Raw genomic sequence first — 14,474 nt, forward strand, 5'->3', positions numbered from 1 at the left:
TTTAGCTTCGTCTCGTGTCAAAAATCATATGCGGTTTTAAGCATGCAGCTAGCATATCGAAACAGCAAACATAGGAAACATAACAATCAAAGGAATAATAGGAAACACAGGAATCGGAAGTTCATGGAATCACGAGAAATTAGGATAACCTGAGCTTGGAAAATATCTACAGAAGCTCTACAGCTACCTTAATTCTACAGAAGAAAAGCAGGAAGATACCTATAAAGAAAGGGGTCAGACAATGAGACACAATCTCTCCAATGCTATTCCCTGCGTGCTTAGAACTATTCAAGCTGTTAAACTGGAAAGGATTAGGAGTAAGGATCGACGGCGAATATCTCAGCAACCTTCGGTTCGGCGATGACGTTGTTCTATTCAGCAACAAAGCAGACGGGTTACAACAAGTGATTGAGGACCTTAACAGAGATGGTGTAAGAATGTGGTTGAAGATTATTATGCTGAAGACAAAGACAATAATGATTAGCCGGCAAGGGAAGAAGAATTCAGAATCGCCAGTCAGCCTCTAGAGTCTGTGAAGGAGTACATTTGCCTAGGTCGACTAATCACTGGGAACCCTGATCATGAGAAGGAAATTCGCAGAAGACTTAAAATAGGTTAGATCGCACCCGGCAGACATTGTCAGCTCCTGACTGGAAGCTTACCATTATCATTGAAAAGGAAGGTGTACAATCAGTGCATTTTACCAGCTCTGACATGGAGACTTGGAGACTGACAAAGAAGCTTGAGAACAAGTTAAGGACCCCGCAAAAAGCGATGGAAGGAAGATTGCTAGGCATAACGTTAAGAGGCAGAAGGAGAGTGGTTTGGATCAGAAAGCAAATGGGTATAGACGATATTCTAATTGACATAAGAAAAAAAATGGAGGTGGTCAGGTCATGTAATGCGCCTGTTAGATAACCGTTGGATCATTAGGGTCAGCGAATGGGCACCAAGAGAAGAGAAATCCAACCGAGGACGGCAAAAGGCTAGGTGGAGCGATTAAAATAGGAAATTCGCGGGAGCTAGTTGGCATCGGTTGGCGCAGAACAGGGGTAATTGGAGATCGCATGGAGAGGCTTTCGTCCTGCAGTGAACATAAAACGGGATGATGATGAGGATGATTATGATGATGATCTCATTGAAATATAGTTGGTTTAATTTTGGCAGAGCTTATGGTCCTGATTCTCCTAATATAAAGCGCAAACTGTATGACGCGAACACAAAGTTGACGCGGATAACACATGCCTTCGTGTTCCACAATTCACGTTCTTGTTACTACGATAAACGCAATTTTACAAACCTAAGTGGCGACTAATTGAGATCAAATGCGTTAATATATAATTTTTCGTCTTGTTTCAGGGAGGACTAACCTACGACACTCTGCAAGAGATGCATTACCTTGAGGCTTCTATCAAGGAAGCGATGCGACTCACCTCGCCCGATCCTTTGTAAGCGGCCGTAATTACATTATTTCTTTACCATGATTGTCATGGTTTCGCAGATTATAATGCCTGTAGTGTTACAGTTCACGGAGTCATGTTTTATGGACATTATATAAGGAGTGAGATGACGGTGCACAGACATGGCCGAAGGTACTCCATTTCCCATAAACAGGTGGTAAGTCTAGATATACGTGTGCAGGTTTTTTATACAGCTAGGGGCATAGTTAGTGCAGAAGGTCAAGTAAAAAGAACACTTAATGTGTAGACAGCGACATTATAACCTAGTAGCCAAAACATACACAAAGCGTCGCGAAGGAACTCGCAAAGCAACAATTTGCGAACAAAATCGGCAGTATTACAGAACATGCAAGGCGACCCTCAAAATAATAAAGCACTCTTATGAACGAAATCCCCGACTTATTCCAGAGTGCTGTTGTTCATGCTCCGGTTGACTACACCACTTATTTTGTAGAACGTGAACGTAGCACTTTTTGAGAAAGTCTTGTATACACCAGCAGTACTTCGACGCCGTTGAGAGAGAGGGCACTCGATGAGGCTGTTCCGTTCTACAAATATTAAAGCTGTACTGCCGGCAATTACCTATCAGTGATTCGGAGACGTACAATGAGATGACGTAATATATCTGTCTCCAGAGCTCTGAATCACATTTCCATGGCAGTCAACCGTTCTAACTACGTATTGTCTCGTCTACAAGGACCAGACAGACACAGGTCGTGCCAGTTGTGCAGCCAGGCAGACAACCCGTGACTTCACCCGTGACAGCGTGACAACGATTGCACAGTTCACCGGTGTCGCTGCCTCATGATGGTCCCTTAGACTGGCAGACAGCAGAACAACAAGCAAGGCTCCACTTCGAGCGGGCAGTGATGCGCAAATTGCTCACGCTTCGCTGCTAATATTCTGCTGCGGCATCAGTACTGTACGAAAGGCTCTGAGACAGTGCGGAACGTAGCGTTGCTTCAAGTTTTCGCTAGCGCTGCGAAATTTTTTCTCCGCGTTTTCAATGAAAAGTTGTAGCAGTAGAGGGCGCGAAAGCTAAAGGGCTTTTGCTGTACTAACAAAAGCAAAAACACATATTTTGCCTTGTTGGTACGACATGTTTCTTTTAGTGTTTCGCGCAAGAAAGCATAAAACAAGGAGCAACACAACACATGACACACAGGCTTTATCTTCGAACAATGGTTTACTGGAAGCCGGGTCACGGGTGTGTCAGCCCGAAAGCATCGCCCAAAGCATGCGCTACCTAAGAGGCAGTTAAAATTAAAGCTGTTTCCTTTATAATTACAGTGATGGCTTGTTAACCACACTAAAGCGTGGTTGCACGCATAAAGTTCACAGTTCTTTTATGATGTGCCGGCATAAATATAAATTGTATACATTACCAATTGAAGCTGCACCAATCAATGAACTAGCCATAGAATGTGCTGCCATGCCTCCGTTCCTTTGCCACGAAAATACATCTAATTTCTTGTTGCCTCTTAATTAGCTTGCACATGTCTTTTACGACGGCTTTGTGCTGATAGAACCATAATGAAACATCAATAAACAATTGTTTATTGCTAGCGCTTGTGTGCGTCGACTTGTGTCTGCCAGTGTGTAAAGCGTTTGCGTTAAACATTAGAAAATATGTCAGAAATTCTCCACGGTTGAAGTCCACATGTGCAAAACATTACCTCGCTTTGATCATTGTTATTCTCAAGGCTGACAACGTTCGCGCTTTTATCGATGCACTATTTGTATGTCTTTGTACAGACTCATTCAAATTTGTCGCAGAATAATGCGCCTCTGCATGGAGGAGACAACCGTGGCCGGCATCCGCTTCACACCTGGCATGAACGTGGACATTCCTTTGGCGGGAATGCACCTCGACCCGGAGTACTTTCCTCAGCCGGGGAACTTCAGCCCGGAAAGGTACGGCTTAACTGAGGATTTATTGTGAGCCTCGTGAATGCATGCCATGCAGCCGCTGCGTCACTGCTAAGCATTATTCTGTCACACTTCTTATTTTAGTAAGTGACGCTTAGTTAGGCAGCTTTCCGCCTTCCGATAAATCTAGAATCTACAGATTATACGGCCGATGGTGATACACTGATGCACATTCGGTGCTGACCTAGTGACGGAGTATATTTTGCTAAAATAATGCGCTCTCGGCATTATTCTACAGAAAATAGTGCTTTTGTCACAATCACCTTCGTCATTGTTATTAAAATTAGGTCCGCAACGGCAACCTTCGGCGATCTCCAATTACCAGTATCCTGCGGAAGAACCACAATCTTTTAATCTCGTTACTCCTCATCTTTCACTCTCGACTGCACTTCGTTTACGTAGGTACATATTCTCTCGCTGTACTGTTGGGCTGCCGGTTACTGGATCTGGTCAATCCCCACCTAACTACACTTATGACTTAATTTGAACAAGGATATCCTCTCGCACTTGCAACCTAGCCCATACATTCCTGCTTTCTGTTTGATAACAGGCACTTATCGCTTCCTTTCTCATTGCTCGTTGCACGCTTCTGTGTATACGGAGATTGTTTCTTGCCAACAAACGGAGACAACTCAAGCACTGTCGGCGTTCCGATATCCGAATCGAGAAGGTTAGTGGTAGCGTACCAGCAGAACACCACCTGCACGCACGTGTGCTGCTACGTGCGGATGTAAAATCATAGTGTTGTGGCGCACAACGTAAAATGTATGCCGTATAGCTTGCAATTGCGATGACGGCAGTGTCATCGTCGAGATACACCCTGCTGCACGCCGCATGGTAGTGATGTGTGTGAGACCTCGGAACCTCTCTAGTGCTCTGCCTTTTTCTTTGACATTGGCGGGGAAAAGAAAATTGTGCGGCGCTGAAATTAAAGACAAGTTTCACAACGTAAGGATACAAAGCTGCTGTAGCGCTGTGGTCGCCTTTATTTCAAACCAGATGAACTTTGACTAACTCTCCTAACTTGAATTTATTTGCCATAGCAAATATATGGGTACTGCAGGCGAATATTCGCCATCGCCGTAATGTTCCGTACAAAGTCTAAGCGCGGTAAGATCGCGGTAGTGCGTCTTATGATCGCTGTGGGCGCGAGGGAAACCATGCGAGGGTGAGCCGAGAAGGATGTTGGATTAGTGCGGCGGCGTGTTCTAGCGTGCGCTGGGAGGAGAGCGGAAAGGTGTGAGCGCACTAGGAGGGGAAAGGGTGAGCACGGTAGCGGGCGTATCCGCTTGTACTCCGGCCGCGGCTGCGCGCGTCCTATTTGAAAATAATCTGCGGTGAGTTCGAAGGATAGCCTACCTGAGAAGGCTGATTGCTTCGTGTGTGCTGTGCTCTGGACTGCCTAGTTCGCGTTGAAGCTAGAGGCAGCACGAAGGGGACTTCGCTGGTCGCTGCTGCCACTCTTGAACACGTCAGCGTTCTGACAGCGAGTGTCGACCGTAATCGAGTGAGATCTGCTCATGTATGCCTCTACACGCGTGACACTGTGCTTCTTAGTCCATTTAGAAGCGAATATTTACAGCAGTATTCACAGTTGATAAAACTGCTTACCTTACTTCGTATAGATGGATATCAAATTTTCTATCCCAACCGATGCTTCGCCTTTCGCCCGAAAGTGAGACTTTTTTTCTGGAGGCAATACTTGTAATTGATGGGGGCAAAAGGCACCTTCTGAAGACTGTTGTTTTTAGTGGCTAACACAAAGGAGAAGTGTAAACACAGAGAGAAAGGCTCTTAAAATAATCCTGAAGAGGTTTACCGGATTGCATGCCTGTAGCGTGCTACTTCAGATGCGAAGTTCAGTTTGTCCATAAACGAATGTTTTCTTTTGTTTATGCGCACAAAATAAGGGGCATACCTCAGGGATTAAATACATGCATGCACGGTTTTATATATTTTTACGTATGTACCATTCTACGGCACCGCAATTCTGTGAGTAGCAGTAGACGAAAAGTTTTTGAAAGGTAGGAGATTATCCACTCACAGAGTTCTGCTGCATGCCACTTTAGTTTCTCATTGGCTAAATTTATGCAACTACTCCACAGAGCTATATACTGGCCGTATCCAGCAGTTTCGCGAAATAGAGTTCACAGGCAGACAGGCATGGCCACCTCGCATTTTTCCATCGAAGTTGTGTACGTGGCGCCATTTAGCTTTCGAATGCAATCACTTGCTCGAACGGAGAAATCTTTTTCGTTAACGTTTCTGCAGGTTTCTAGTGGAAAACAAGGACTCTATAAGACCTTTCACGTACATGCCGTTCGGTGCCGGACCACGCAACTGTGCAGGCTCGCGGCTGGCCCTGCTTCAAGCCAAGACTTACCTGGCTTGCCTGTTACGCCGCTTCAGGCTTGAAGCGTGTTCGGAAACCATGGTGAGTTGGAAACCGACGAAAAGTTTAAATCAAAGGATTTATTAAGTATTGTGGTTGAACGTGTCGTCATTGTATGACAAATAATATCTTGTTCACACCACAAATAATTTACATAAATGACTAGTTTAATCGGATGGTTTTCTGGGCGATTTGGTATTCCATTCTTGAGGGGAGCAGCAATAGTCCGCGCTGTGTTAGTCTTTCTTACCTTTGTATCAAGTCTTATTTATTGGACTGCTCTTTTCAAGTCTAGTTCAACGTATCGAAAACGGTAAGCGTTCGAAATTCCGGTGCCGTAAGGTGCGGAACTAGAAGGTAAGCTGTGATTTTGTGTTTTAATAGGCGAGATTTACAACGTGTTTAGCTTTCGGTTTGCCTTTCCGACTATTTTGAGTGGTGGCAGAGAAATGCGCCTGATACTTGGTACTGGAAAGATAAGAAAGGTTAAAACATTGATCCAGCTTTGAATGAAGAAATAGGAAGCCATGATCACAAGGGTTCCTAGTTTGAATAAAAATTGATGGTTATTATCTGCTTAAGTTGGCTTCAAAAGCTGCTTAGGACCAATAGTTAGATCATACATAGTCTACAGGATTAACTGAGCTTCTCACGCCCACCAGCGAAGCATAATTGTTGCGTCTTTCTTTTAAATTTTCATCGATGTCCTGCACAAACTCTCCGAAGAATAGAACTGATTCGGTCCTTGTTGAATTCAACTGACAGCCTGGAAACTGAATTATTATTCGATGAAATTGAACAGGTCTGCGGGAGTTTTTATTGTTGAATTGTGAGCGAGTGCTACTATGACATGTGAGCGTATTCTCAGACAACCATTTTCACTGACACATTTACTTTCGCATGACGGGACATTTATCGCTTCGCGTCACAGTAGAGAACGATATTCTGTGACGTCATGGCGTTTCGAGTCACTGCGCCCTGGCAATGTGCCTTACGACGACGGGACATGAAACTAAGGATGTCGGGAAATCCGTGTACTTCTCTTACACCGTAGTTGGATTTTCTTGTGTGGTTGCATAACCAACAGGCACCGGGAGCGAAATTGCCAAAAACCTTAGTCAAGAATCCCACACCCAATGTAGTCGAATCAGTAGTGACCCCTTTGATTAACATCGGAACTTGTAAGGTGGAAGGGAATATGTTAGAGAGACTTGAAATCTGCTTAATCTGATGGACCTATTTAAACTACTCCAACCTTATTGAGTATAATCTGACTGCTGGCTCACTAGCTGGTCGTAAAATGCGACGCACTTTGAGAACTTTGAACAAGATCATGCCCACTGAACATGATGTTCAAACACTTCAAAACACTTGTGAAAAGGAGGCATGGAGTTTTCAGTAACTCAGTAACTTGAAAACAAATTGCAGACCATTCCGCAAGTTGTTTTATGTTTGTGCACAACAACGGACGATATATTGCAAACAAGCGCGCAAGCTAATAAACAAAGAAGTAGACTGAAAGGCCAAAAAAGAAAACAACGAAATGCAAAAGAACAAGCACTAGCTGAGACAGGTAAATGAAAACTTGCGGCAGAACCCATCGCAGGATTGATGTCGACGTTAATGCGATCAACATTGAAGCAATGTACGACACACTGTAGTACCACCGCCGAAGCACGTCATGCATGAAGCGTGTGCGCAGCCTGGCCTCTCTGTCTTTGTGGCTTCTTCGGGCATGCTGTGCCACCTAGCTGTACCGCTAAGAAGTCTGCGTGTGGCATGTGTGTGAATATGTATTCAGAGAATATTGTCTGGATATAAGACCCGCGTTCGATTCCTGCCTGCAACGCCGAAGCATAAAAGGCCTTCTTGATTTAATTGTGGAACGGCGCATGCCCACTGGCACAAACCCAGCGACCCGAGTTGGCGTCAGAGAAGATCATTGAACACTGGAACATACCCTGTTGCACGTACCCAGTGACACAAGTTCAACTGAAAGAGGTTTACTCAAGTTCGGCACATACCCAGTTACACATTGTTGCCAGTTGCCAAGTTGGTATCAGAGTGATTCATTGAACAGCGGCACATACCCAATGTTGTTCCTATGGTTGGTTGCGTTACCCATCCGATGTGGTACCCAAAGGTGCTACGTAAACTCTAACCCACGTTGATGTTGAAATGGTTAGACACACAGATAGACAGCCCCAGAAAGTGCGTGAAGTACCCTAAGCATGCTTATCACAATAACAAAGAAAACAACCACTTAAAAAAACGTACTTCGTTGAGGGAATGTTCTTAAGCTAGGCGTGTTGGCAACAGAACGTACCAGCTAAATGTTAACGAGTGGTAAGGAACTCACCATAACCTGCATCCGGACATGTTCGGACGTCTACACCACAAACCACATCTGTGGACTGCTGCTGTTACCATCGAAGCTTGAGCAGCTGTAATTCTGGTGTTGTCACCGATGCTCCTGCCTTGCAATCGTTCGGAGGCGATTAGCCCGTTACGCGCAAGCGTGATGTGTGTACTGCAGCGTTGTACAAAGTACACAGATTACGGCAGTCGCCGTTCCAAATCGGGCAATGAAACCTGGCTCCTTTTTATATGTTAGTCTTTTTTTTGTGCATAGTTCTCGCCCTTGACCTCAGCTCTTGACGTGCTCGTGGCCAACCTAGTCTGCAATGTGCGACCTAGTAGCGCTACTCACGATTTCTACCTACCAGCCTCGCCGGGAGACGTTGAACGCTGGACTGCGAAGCTGTGTGCATATATGTTTGACTTCGGCTGCTACTTAAGCTTGCCGATACTCGTTGCGATTTAGCAGGCTTGACGCCCACGGAAGTTACCTTGTCAACCTGGTAAATTATCGGGTACAATGTCGTGTGCTCTCGCACTTTGGCATAGCAGGTAGCTCGGAACTGCACCATGAAGTATTGTAGATATTATTGCATTTTTGCGACGCTCGATTGCATACAGTCGCTGCAATCATCATGCTGTACTCAAGCAAGAGAAATAATAGAGTCGACTTGTTCCATTTGAACGGTAGCTTGGCTTTAGAGCCGCATAGGAATTTTGTTGGTTATGACACTTTCCGTGACTTAGTCGTAAGAGTCAGAGCTTTGAACTTGTTGATAGCGGTAGTGTTCACATAGCTGGGACCAACGCTATGCCAATGTTCGCGTCAATTCCTGCCCTCTTGCTTTTTGCTACGCACAACGAACAAGGAGAATTGTGGGTTTAATATGCTAAATCACCTGTACCTGCCTGTCGCGAAGACATGACGGCCGCTGATTTTGGCGTCGTAGATATATGCGCACATGTGCGCTCAGACTAGCACACTAGCCTGCAGGGAGAATGGGCTTATATGCTGCTGTTAGCGAAGGGTAGCTGCCGCAGTTCCCGCCTATAGGAGCTTTCATGCTGCCATCTTTACCCCCTTGAGACGTCCCGCACGCAGATGGATCGTGACCTTGAGCGGCAGACGATTATTTGATACCCTCACACGCACAGCCCATCCACATCCATGTGGTTACATCGCACAATAGGCTCGGTATAAACGCAGAGTAAGGGCTGCATTGAAACGTCACCTTGGTAGCGGTGATGAGAGTTGATGGAGGCCTCACGTTTAGTATTATATACGGGATACGTAATACAAAGTTCCTTTCTAGTTCTTTATTGGAAATGTTTCAAAAACACAGTTACCATAAGGACTTGCTTTAAGTATTCTTCAAACTGGTTCAATGACCATCTTAGTGTGTTGTAGCGTGCCTTTCAAGTGTTACTACCTTAAGGTATCTTATGCGTCCGTTGTTCGCAAAAACATGATCGCGTAAGTGAAGGAGAACCCTTAAGATTGTATCAGCTCTCTCTGTGCTACACCTGATGTGTAAATTGAGTTATGCCACTACTGAAAAAAACGTTCTTTCAGGTGTAGTACAGTAGACACTGTTTTGCCAGCCACGCAGTGTAGGCCATTGTAACCCACTGCAATTATCGTAACCCACTGTAATTTTTGGTAAACGCACACAATAAAATACATCAACATTATGCAGTCGGGACTATGAAGCCATAAAGTTTGACGAAGTTTCTATCGGTCCTCTGACTTGCTTTGATCACAAATTGTTTTCGACTTTAATTTCATGGCATAAGTGGTCTCTTGTCGCTAGAAGAACGCCGAAATGCAAGCAGTTGTTAATTTTTTTGCTTCGCGCTGCCATTGTATTTCTTCTCACAGATCCCGTTGAAGTACAAGCCTCGACGCCTTTTTCCTTTCCCCGACGGCCCGGTGATCCTTCGAGCAGTTGCACGCTGTCCCGCCACAGACGGAGCCACGGCCGCATTTCTAACACCTGTTCAGGCAGTCAAAAGAAGGACGATTTCCAGAGCATCCTCCAAGCACCCATACGAATAACGGAAAGAGGAATGAGCTCTTGTATATATACCGTGAAAAACGGAATTTATTGGGCATTATGAGACAAATCAGCTCTACTTGGCAAACATCGATGCTTTGGCAGGCGCACGGCCGGAATGTGTATTTCGTCCATGTGGCGGTTGCAGCTCCGGCCACTGAGCGCTTGTCAAAAGTACTACCCAGAGTACCTTGCTGGTACTGAAATTTGTGAGTTATCAAATGTTTCTTTTGATGGGACCACCTCCACGTTCAGAGGCAACGAGTGTGATAAAATGTGCCTATTAACCGCAGATGGAGTCTTCTACGTTTCTATCACACTAGACGATCTACACGGAAAATCAAGCGCTTCCTTCCAGTTGATGATGTCAACCGTAACTGCATGCTTTTGCTATTCACTAAGCTGTACGTTCCGGAAAAGTCTAGCGAAGCACGAAACGTTGCTTAAATTTCGTAGCTCTAAAGGCGAATCTCAGCTTTTTCAGTTTTGAGATTGTCAGATACTCTCAAACAATTCAACTATTTAATTCGCAATTCTTCGTCACTGACGCCATCGCTCCCGCTTCTCCGTTTCTGGAATTGATCACGGGGCACTTCCGGCGCACTTGGGGCCACATCGAACCTTATGACTATTTTCAGCATTCTCAACCCTTCCCAAGAACCCCCACAACAAAGGCGACGTTCGTAGCCTTTATTGGGCTTCACAAATGCTTGGCGGCTATTACGGAGCGATCTTCAAAGCAGCGCTATCCACAGTTTCGATGTACGGGCAGTCGGGCATAGCACGTTAACATAACGCAGACGTATGCGTGTAGTCACGTTTCGCTTGCATCACTGTACTGGCTAGGGAAGAAGTGCACTGCTTGAACTTTGAGACGCAGGAAGGATCTCTCGTTCGGGCGCCTCTGTCTCGTCTGGGCGCCTCTGCTATGTATAGAGAAAAAAAAAGTTAACACTCTTGCTTTTGGGAACGCATAGCAGGGTTGGAGAATCTGTCTCATAGGCCAGCTCAGCAACCCAACGGGAATGACCTCCTAACACAAACACATGCAAATATACCGGGATTTCAGGAATTCACGTGCTCTTTCGCCTCGGTCACTGAGTTGCCATTTTATGTACGTATACTGCCTGCTTTTCATCTAACATAGCATATGTGTGGACAGAGGTCTATTTAAGTGCACAATTTGCTTTAGCATGTAGACATGATCACTTGTATACCAGCGTTTAGTCGGTATGGTCAGCCTAGTGACAAAATTTTGGTACATTTAGCCAGTTGTATGTGGAGTGGCCACCTCCCTTTAGTGTTGTGAGTGCAGCGAGAAAATAACAAGGGTTTAAGCTAGCGACATTCTCGTATGACGCTGCCGAACGGCACTTGCATGAACGGGAGACCGATTCGTATTTCATTCGCCCTTATTCTCTGTGTCAACGGCAACTACAGCTTCACGATTGGCCCAACTGATCGCCGCAATTGAGCGCTCTCCCCTCAAGGAGGACGTCAGCGCGTGGCTGTTGCCGTATACGGAAAGAGTTTCGAATTGTTCTGTTTTTTGGGACGTTGAAGCCGAGGTGCTTTGACTACTCCATAGCGAATTGCAGCCATTGTTTTGCTTAGGATGCGCACTCACCTAGCCCATTCTTAGCCAGAATTTCTAGAGCACAAACATTAGGTTTCAGTATGCGTGACAGAACACAAGCGACATTTTGTGTTGTCAGCGCCCTGCATTTATATTTTCACGTTCTTTTGACCCTGCCTGCTCATAGCTGCCGTGAAAAGAAACTGTGCACCATTTCGTGCGTACCTTGCAGCCCGTTTCTTCACTTGCTACCTATGTTGCTCAATGACATTCGTCGAAGTGGAGAAGTAACGTCCCTTGGATAGAATACTGGATCTATATTCAGCAAATACTCTTCCTCTAGAATTGTTGGTAAGAGCAAAATTAAAGCCAATTTTGGTGCTGGACTCGCCATTAGCGAAGGCGGCCAGCCAACGACGAACATAATTTACGAACGAAAAGCTTTGTGAATTCGAGCCTTGGTTCTGAGGGGTAAATGTCCTGCTTTAGTGCACGAGTATATATTCGCTCCGTGCTCTTGGGGCACTTCTGCGATCACGTGGTTTTTATACACAATAGATGTAGTAAGTGCGTGGTTTCTGTAAGCACAGAGCTCTGTAGCGCGCAGCGAGCGCGTATATTTCGTGAAAGTTTGAACTTGTACAAACGGCTCTGAAATACCGCCGAGCTTTTTAAACACTGTTTTTTTTTTATGGAGGGTTTGTAGGTTTGACCTGACGGCTCTATTTGTTAAAATAACAGTAATTTGGCTGTGCCGAGGGATACGAACCAGCGTGAACGCAGAACATTTGCGTCGAATCTAACGTGCATTTGTAGAACACCGATGTCCTGGGACTTCTGGGAGGCCATTGTATGAATAAGTGAATTATTCATTGCCAAATTCTTATGGGGATATCCTTTCTGAAGGCCCCAACCTCCGGTGAGCTGTCCAAGGTTATGAATGCCAAAGTGAGCGATCTCAGCTTGTCTTACTCCAGATTTCTTTTTGCTGCATCGCTCTTATCAAACGCAAGTGCATTCAAAGGAAGATCGTGTAGTAAAAACAAAACACTAGAGCAGACGGTAGATGCTAGCTTATTCTGTCTGGCTGCCGTTGCAAGCGCTAATAGCGCCACGTTGACGGACAGAGTTGTTTTCCTCATCACCAGATTCTATGGACAGTCAATCTTTAACTACGCTTTCTCAGGCGAACGTTGTTCCGTCTAACCATCATAATCAATCAGTGGTCATTGCCCTACTGCCTATAAAGTTTTCCGCCCTTATCATCAAGGGACCAAATCGTCGCAGTCGGTGCTTTTTCGTCATCGACGTATCTAGAGCAGCATGCCCAATATGTAACTGCAGGACTGTCTCTCCAGGTTTTAACTCTGGTTAACCTCTCTGCCTTTCTCTCATTTGCATCTCTCTCTTGAACTATATCTGCAACCTCCATCACGTTTGCCCATGCTCGGTCATAGTTGGAAGAATAAAACAAAAGTAACACTTCTAAATAGAGATGTAATAATTCATCTGTCTCTAAAGAATTGCTACCTGAAATAGAAAATGCAGAGTAGTCTTTTAAGTTCTGTCAACACAACAAGGGAACAGAAACAAGGCCGGAATGAAAAGGAATTCCCACTCTACCATAAGCAATGTGTTCTGCCGGCATGCAAGTCTTTTGGTTGGTACGTTAATGAGAAACTTGCAATGCTTCAGTGTCCACTATACAAAATTTTTGGACAAATGGAAGTGATGTATAGTTGCTGTATAGTCCCGACGTAGAAAGCGGCTATGTGAGCACCGAATAACGGCGGCTTATTGTTGTTGCAGTGCCGCATATGATGTTCGACTCAGCATATGCTTTCCTGAGCAATCGCTCCCAGGATTCGCGGACAGCATAGGCGGAAAGTTATCATTTTTCCGGGGGGGGGGGGCGACCAGCCTTATATATATATATATATATATATATATATATATATATATATATATATATATATATATATATATATATACATACATTTCTTGCACTTCTTGAACAAACTTCCTGCGACCTCGAAGAATTGTGCCTATAAGTGACGGCCTTTATATGAGAATTTAATGGACATCATAGTAGGAGACAGTTCTAGTTCACAGCCCGAGTCCTCTCCCACCACTAAGAATCTTGCGTCTCTCGGTGGTGTGAGCTTCCTTCGCGTAATTGTCGTATACTTTTCTATCATTATTACTGCTTCACCTTTCCGGCGAAACTGCAGCCTCTCTCTGTCTTTTTTTTTCTTTTTCTGTGAGTCCGAGGATAAGCGCTTCTGCGCATGACTGCAGTTGATTCTGATTTCGAGTGAATCCGGCTCGACCTCATTTCTGTTACTCAACGAATCATACAGGGTGACCCAGCTATCATGCACCAAGACTTAAAGAAGAGAAGTTAGGTTACTCGAAGAAAACCCAGTGAATATTGTTTCCAGTACCGTGGAGTATCCGCCAATATTTCTTTAATTCCTCAACTTTAATTCGATAATTGCAATTAATCATCGAATTCGAGAAGCACTGTCTTAAGTATAAAAGTGTCAATGAGACATTTGTAGGCACCCCCAAGCACCCCCAAATGACATCTGACTGCTGTGTTTTCAGCCCCGTACTAATTGCGTGCAATTATTTCGGACTGGCGAACAAAGCTCACGAAATATGCAAAATGCCACATGACTGCACTCCCACCCGCATCACAAAGC

The 14,474-nt window shown here is 44.9% G+C and overlaps 1 protein-coding gene across 1 annotated transcript in view; it reads left to right on the forward strand.

The window, feature by feature from the left end:
* Positions 1–11,077, forward strand: part of LOC142574572 (cytochrome P450 3A41-like) — a 30,481-nt gene extending 19,404 nt beyond the window's left edge. The window contains exons 11-14 of the mRNA XM_075683622.1: positions 1,360–1,448; positions 3,237–3,374; positions 5,661–5,823; positions 10,019–11,077. Of these exons, the coding sequence (XP_075539737.1) occupies positions 1,360–1,448; positions 3,237–3,374; positions 5,661–5,823; positions 10,019–10,195 (567 nt within the window). The 3' untranslated portion in view covers positions 10,196–11,077. The remainder of the gene's footprint in view (positions 1–1,359; positions 1,449–3,236; positions 3,375–5,660; positions 5,824–10,018) is intronic.
* Positions 11,078–14,474: the final 3,397 nt, after the last annotated feature.

This window comes from Dermacentor variabilis, chromosome 3 (assembly GCF_050947875.1).
Source record: "Dermacentor variabilis isolate Ectoservices chromosome 3, ASM5094787v1, whole genome shotgun sequence".
Lineage (NCBI taxonomy): Eukaryota > Metazoa > Arthropoda > Arachnida > Ixodida > Ixodidae > Dermacentor > Dermacentor variabilis.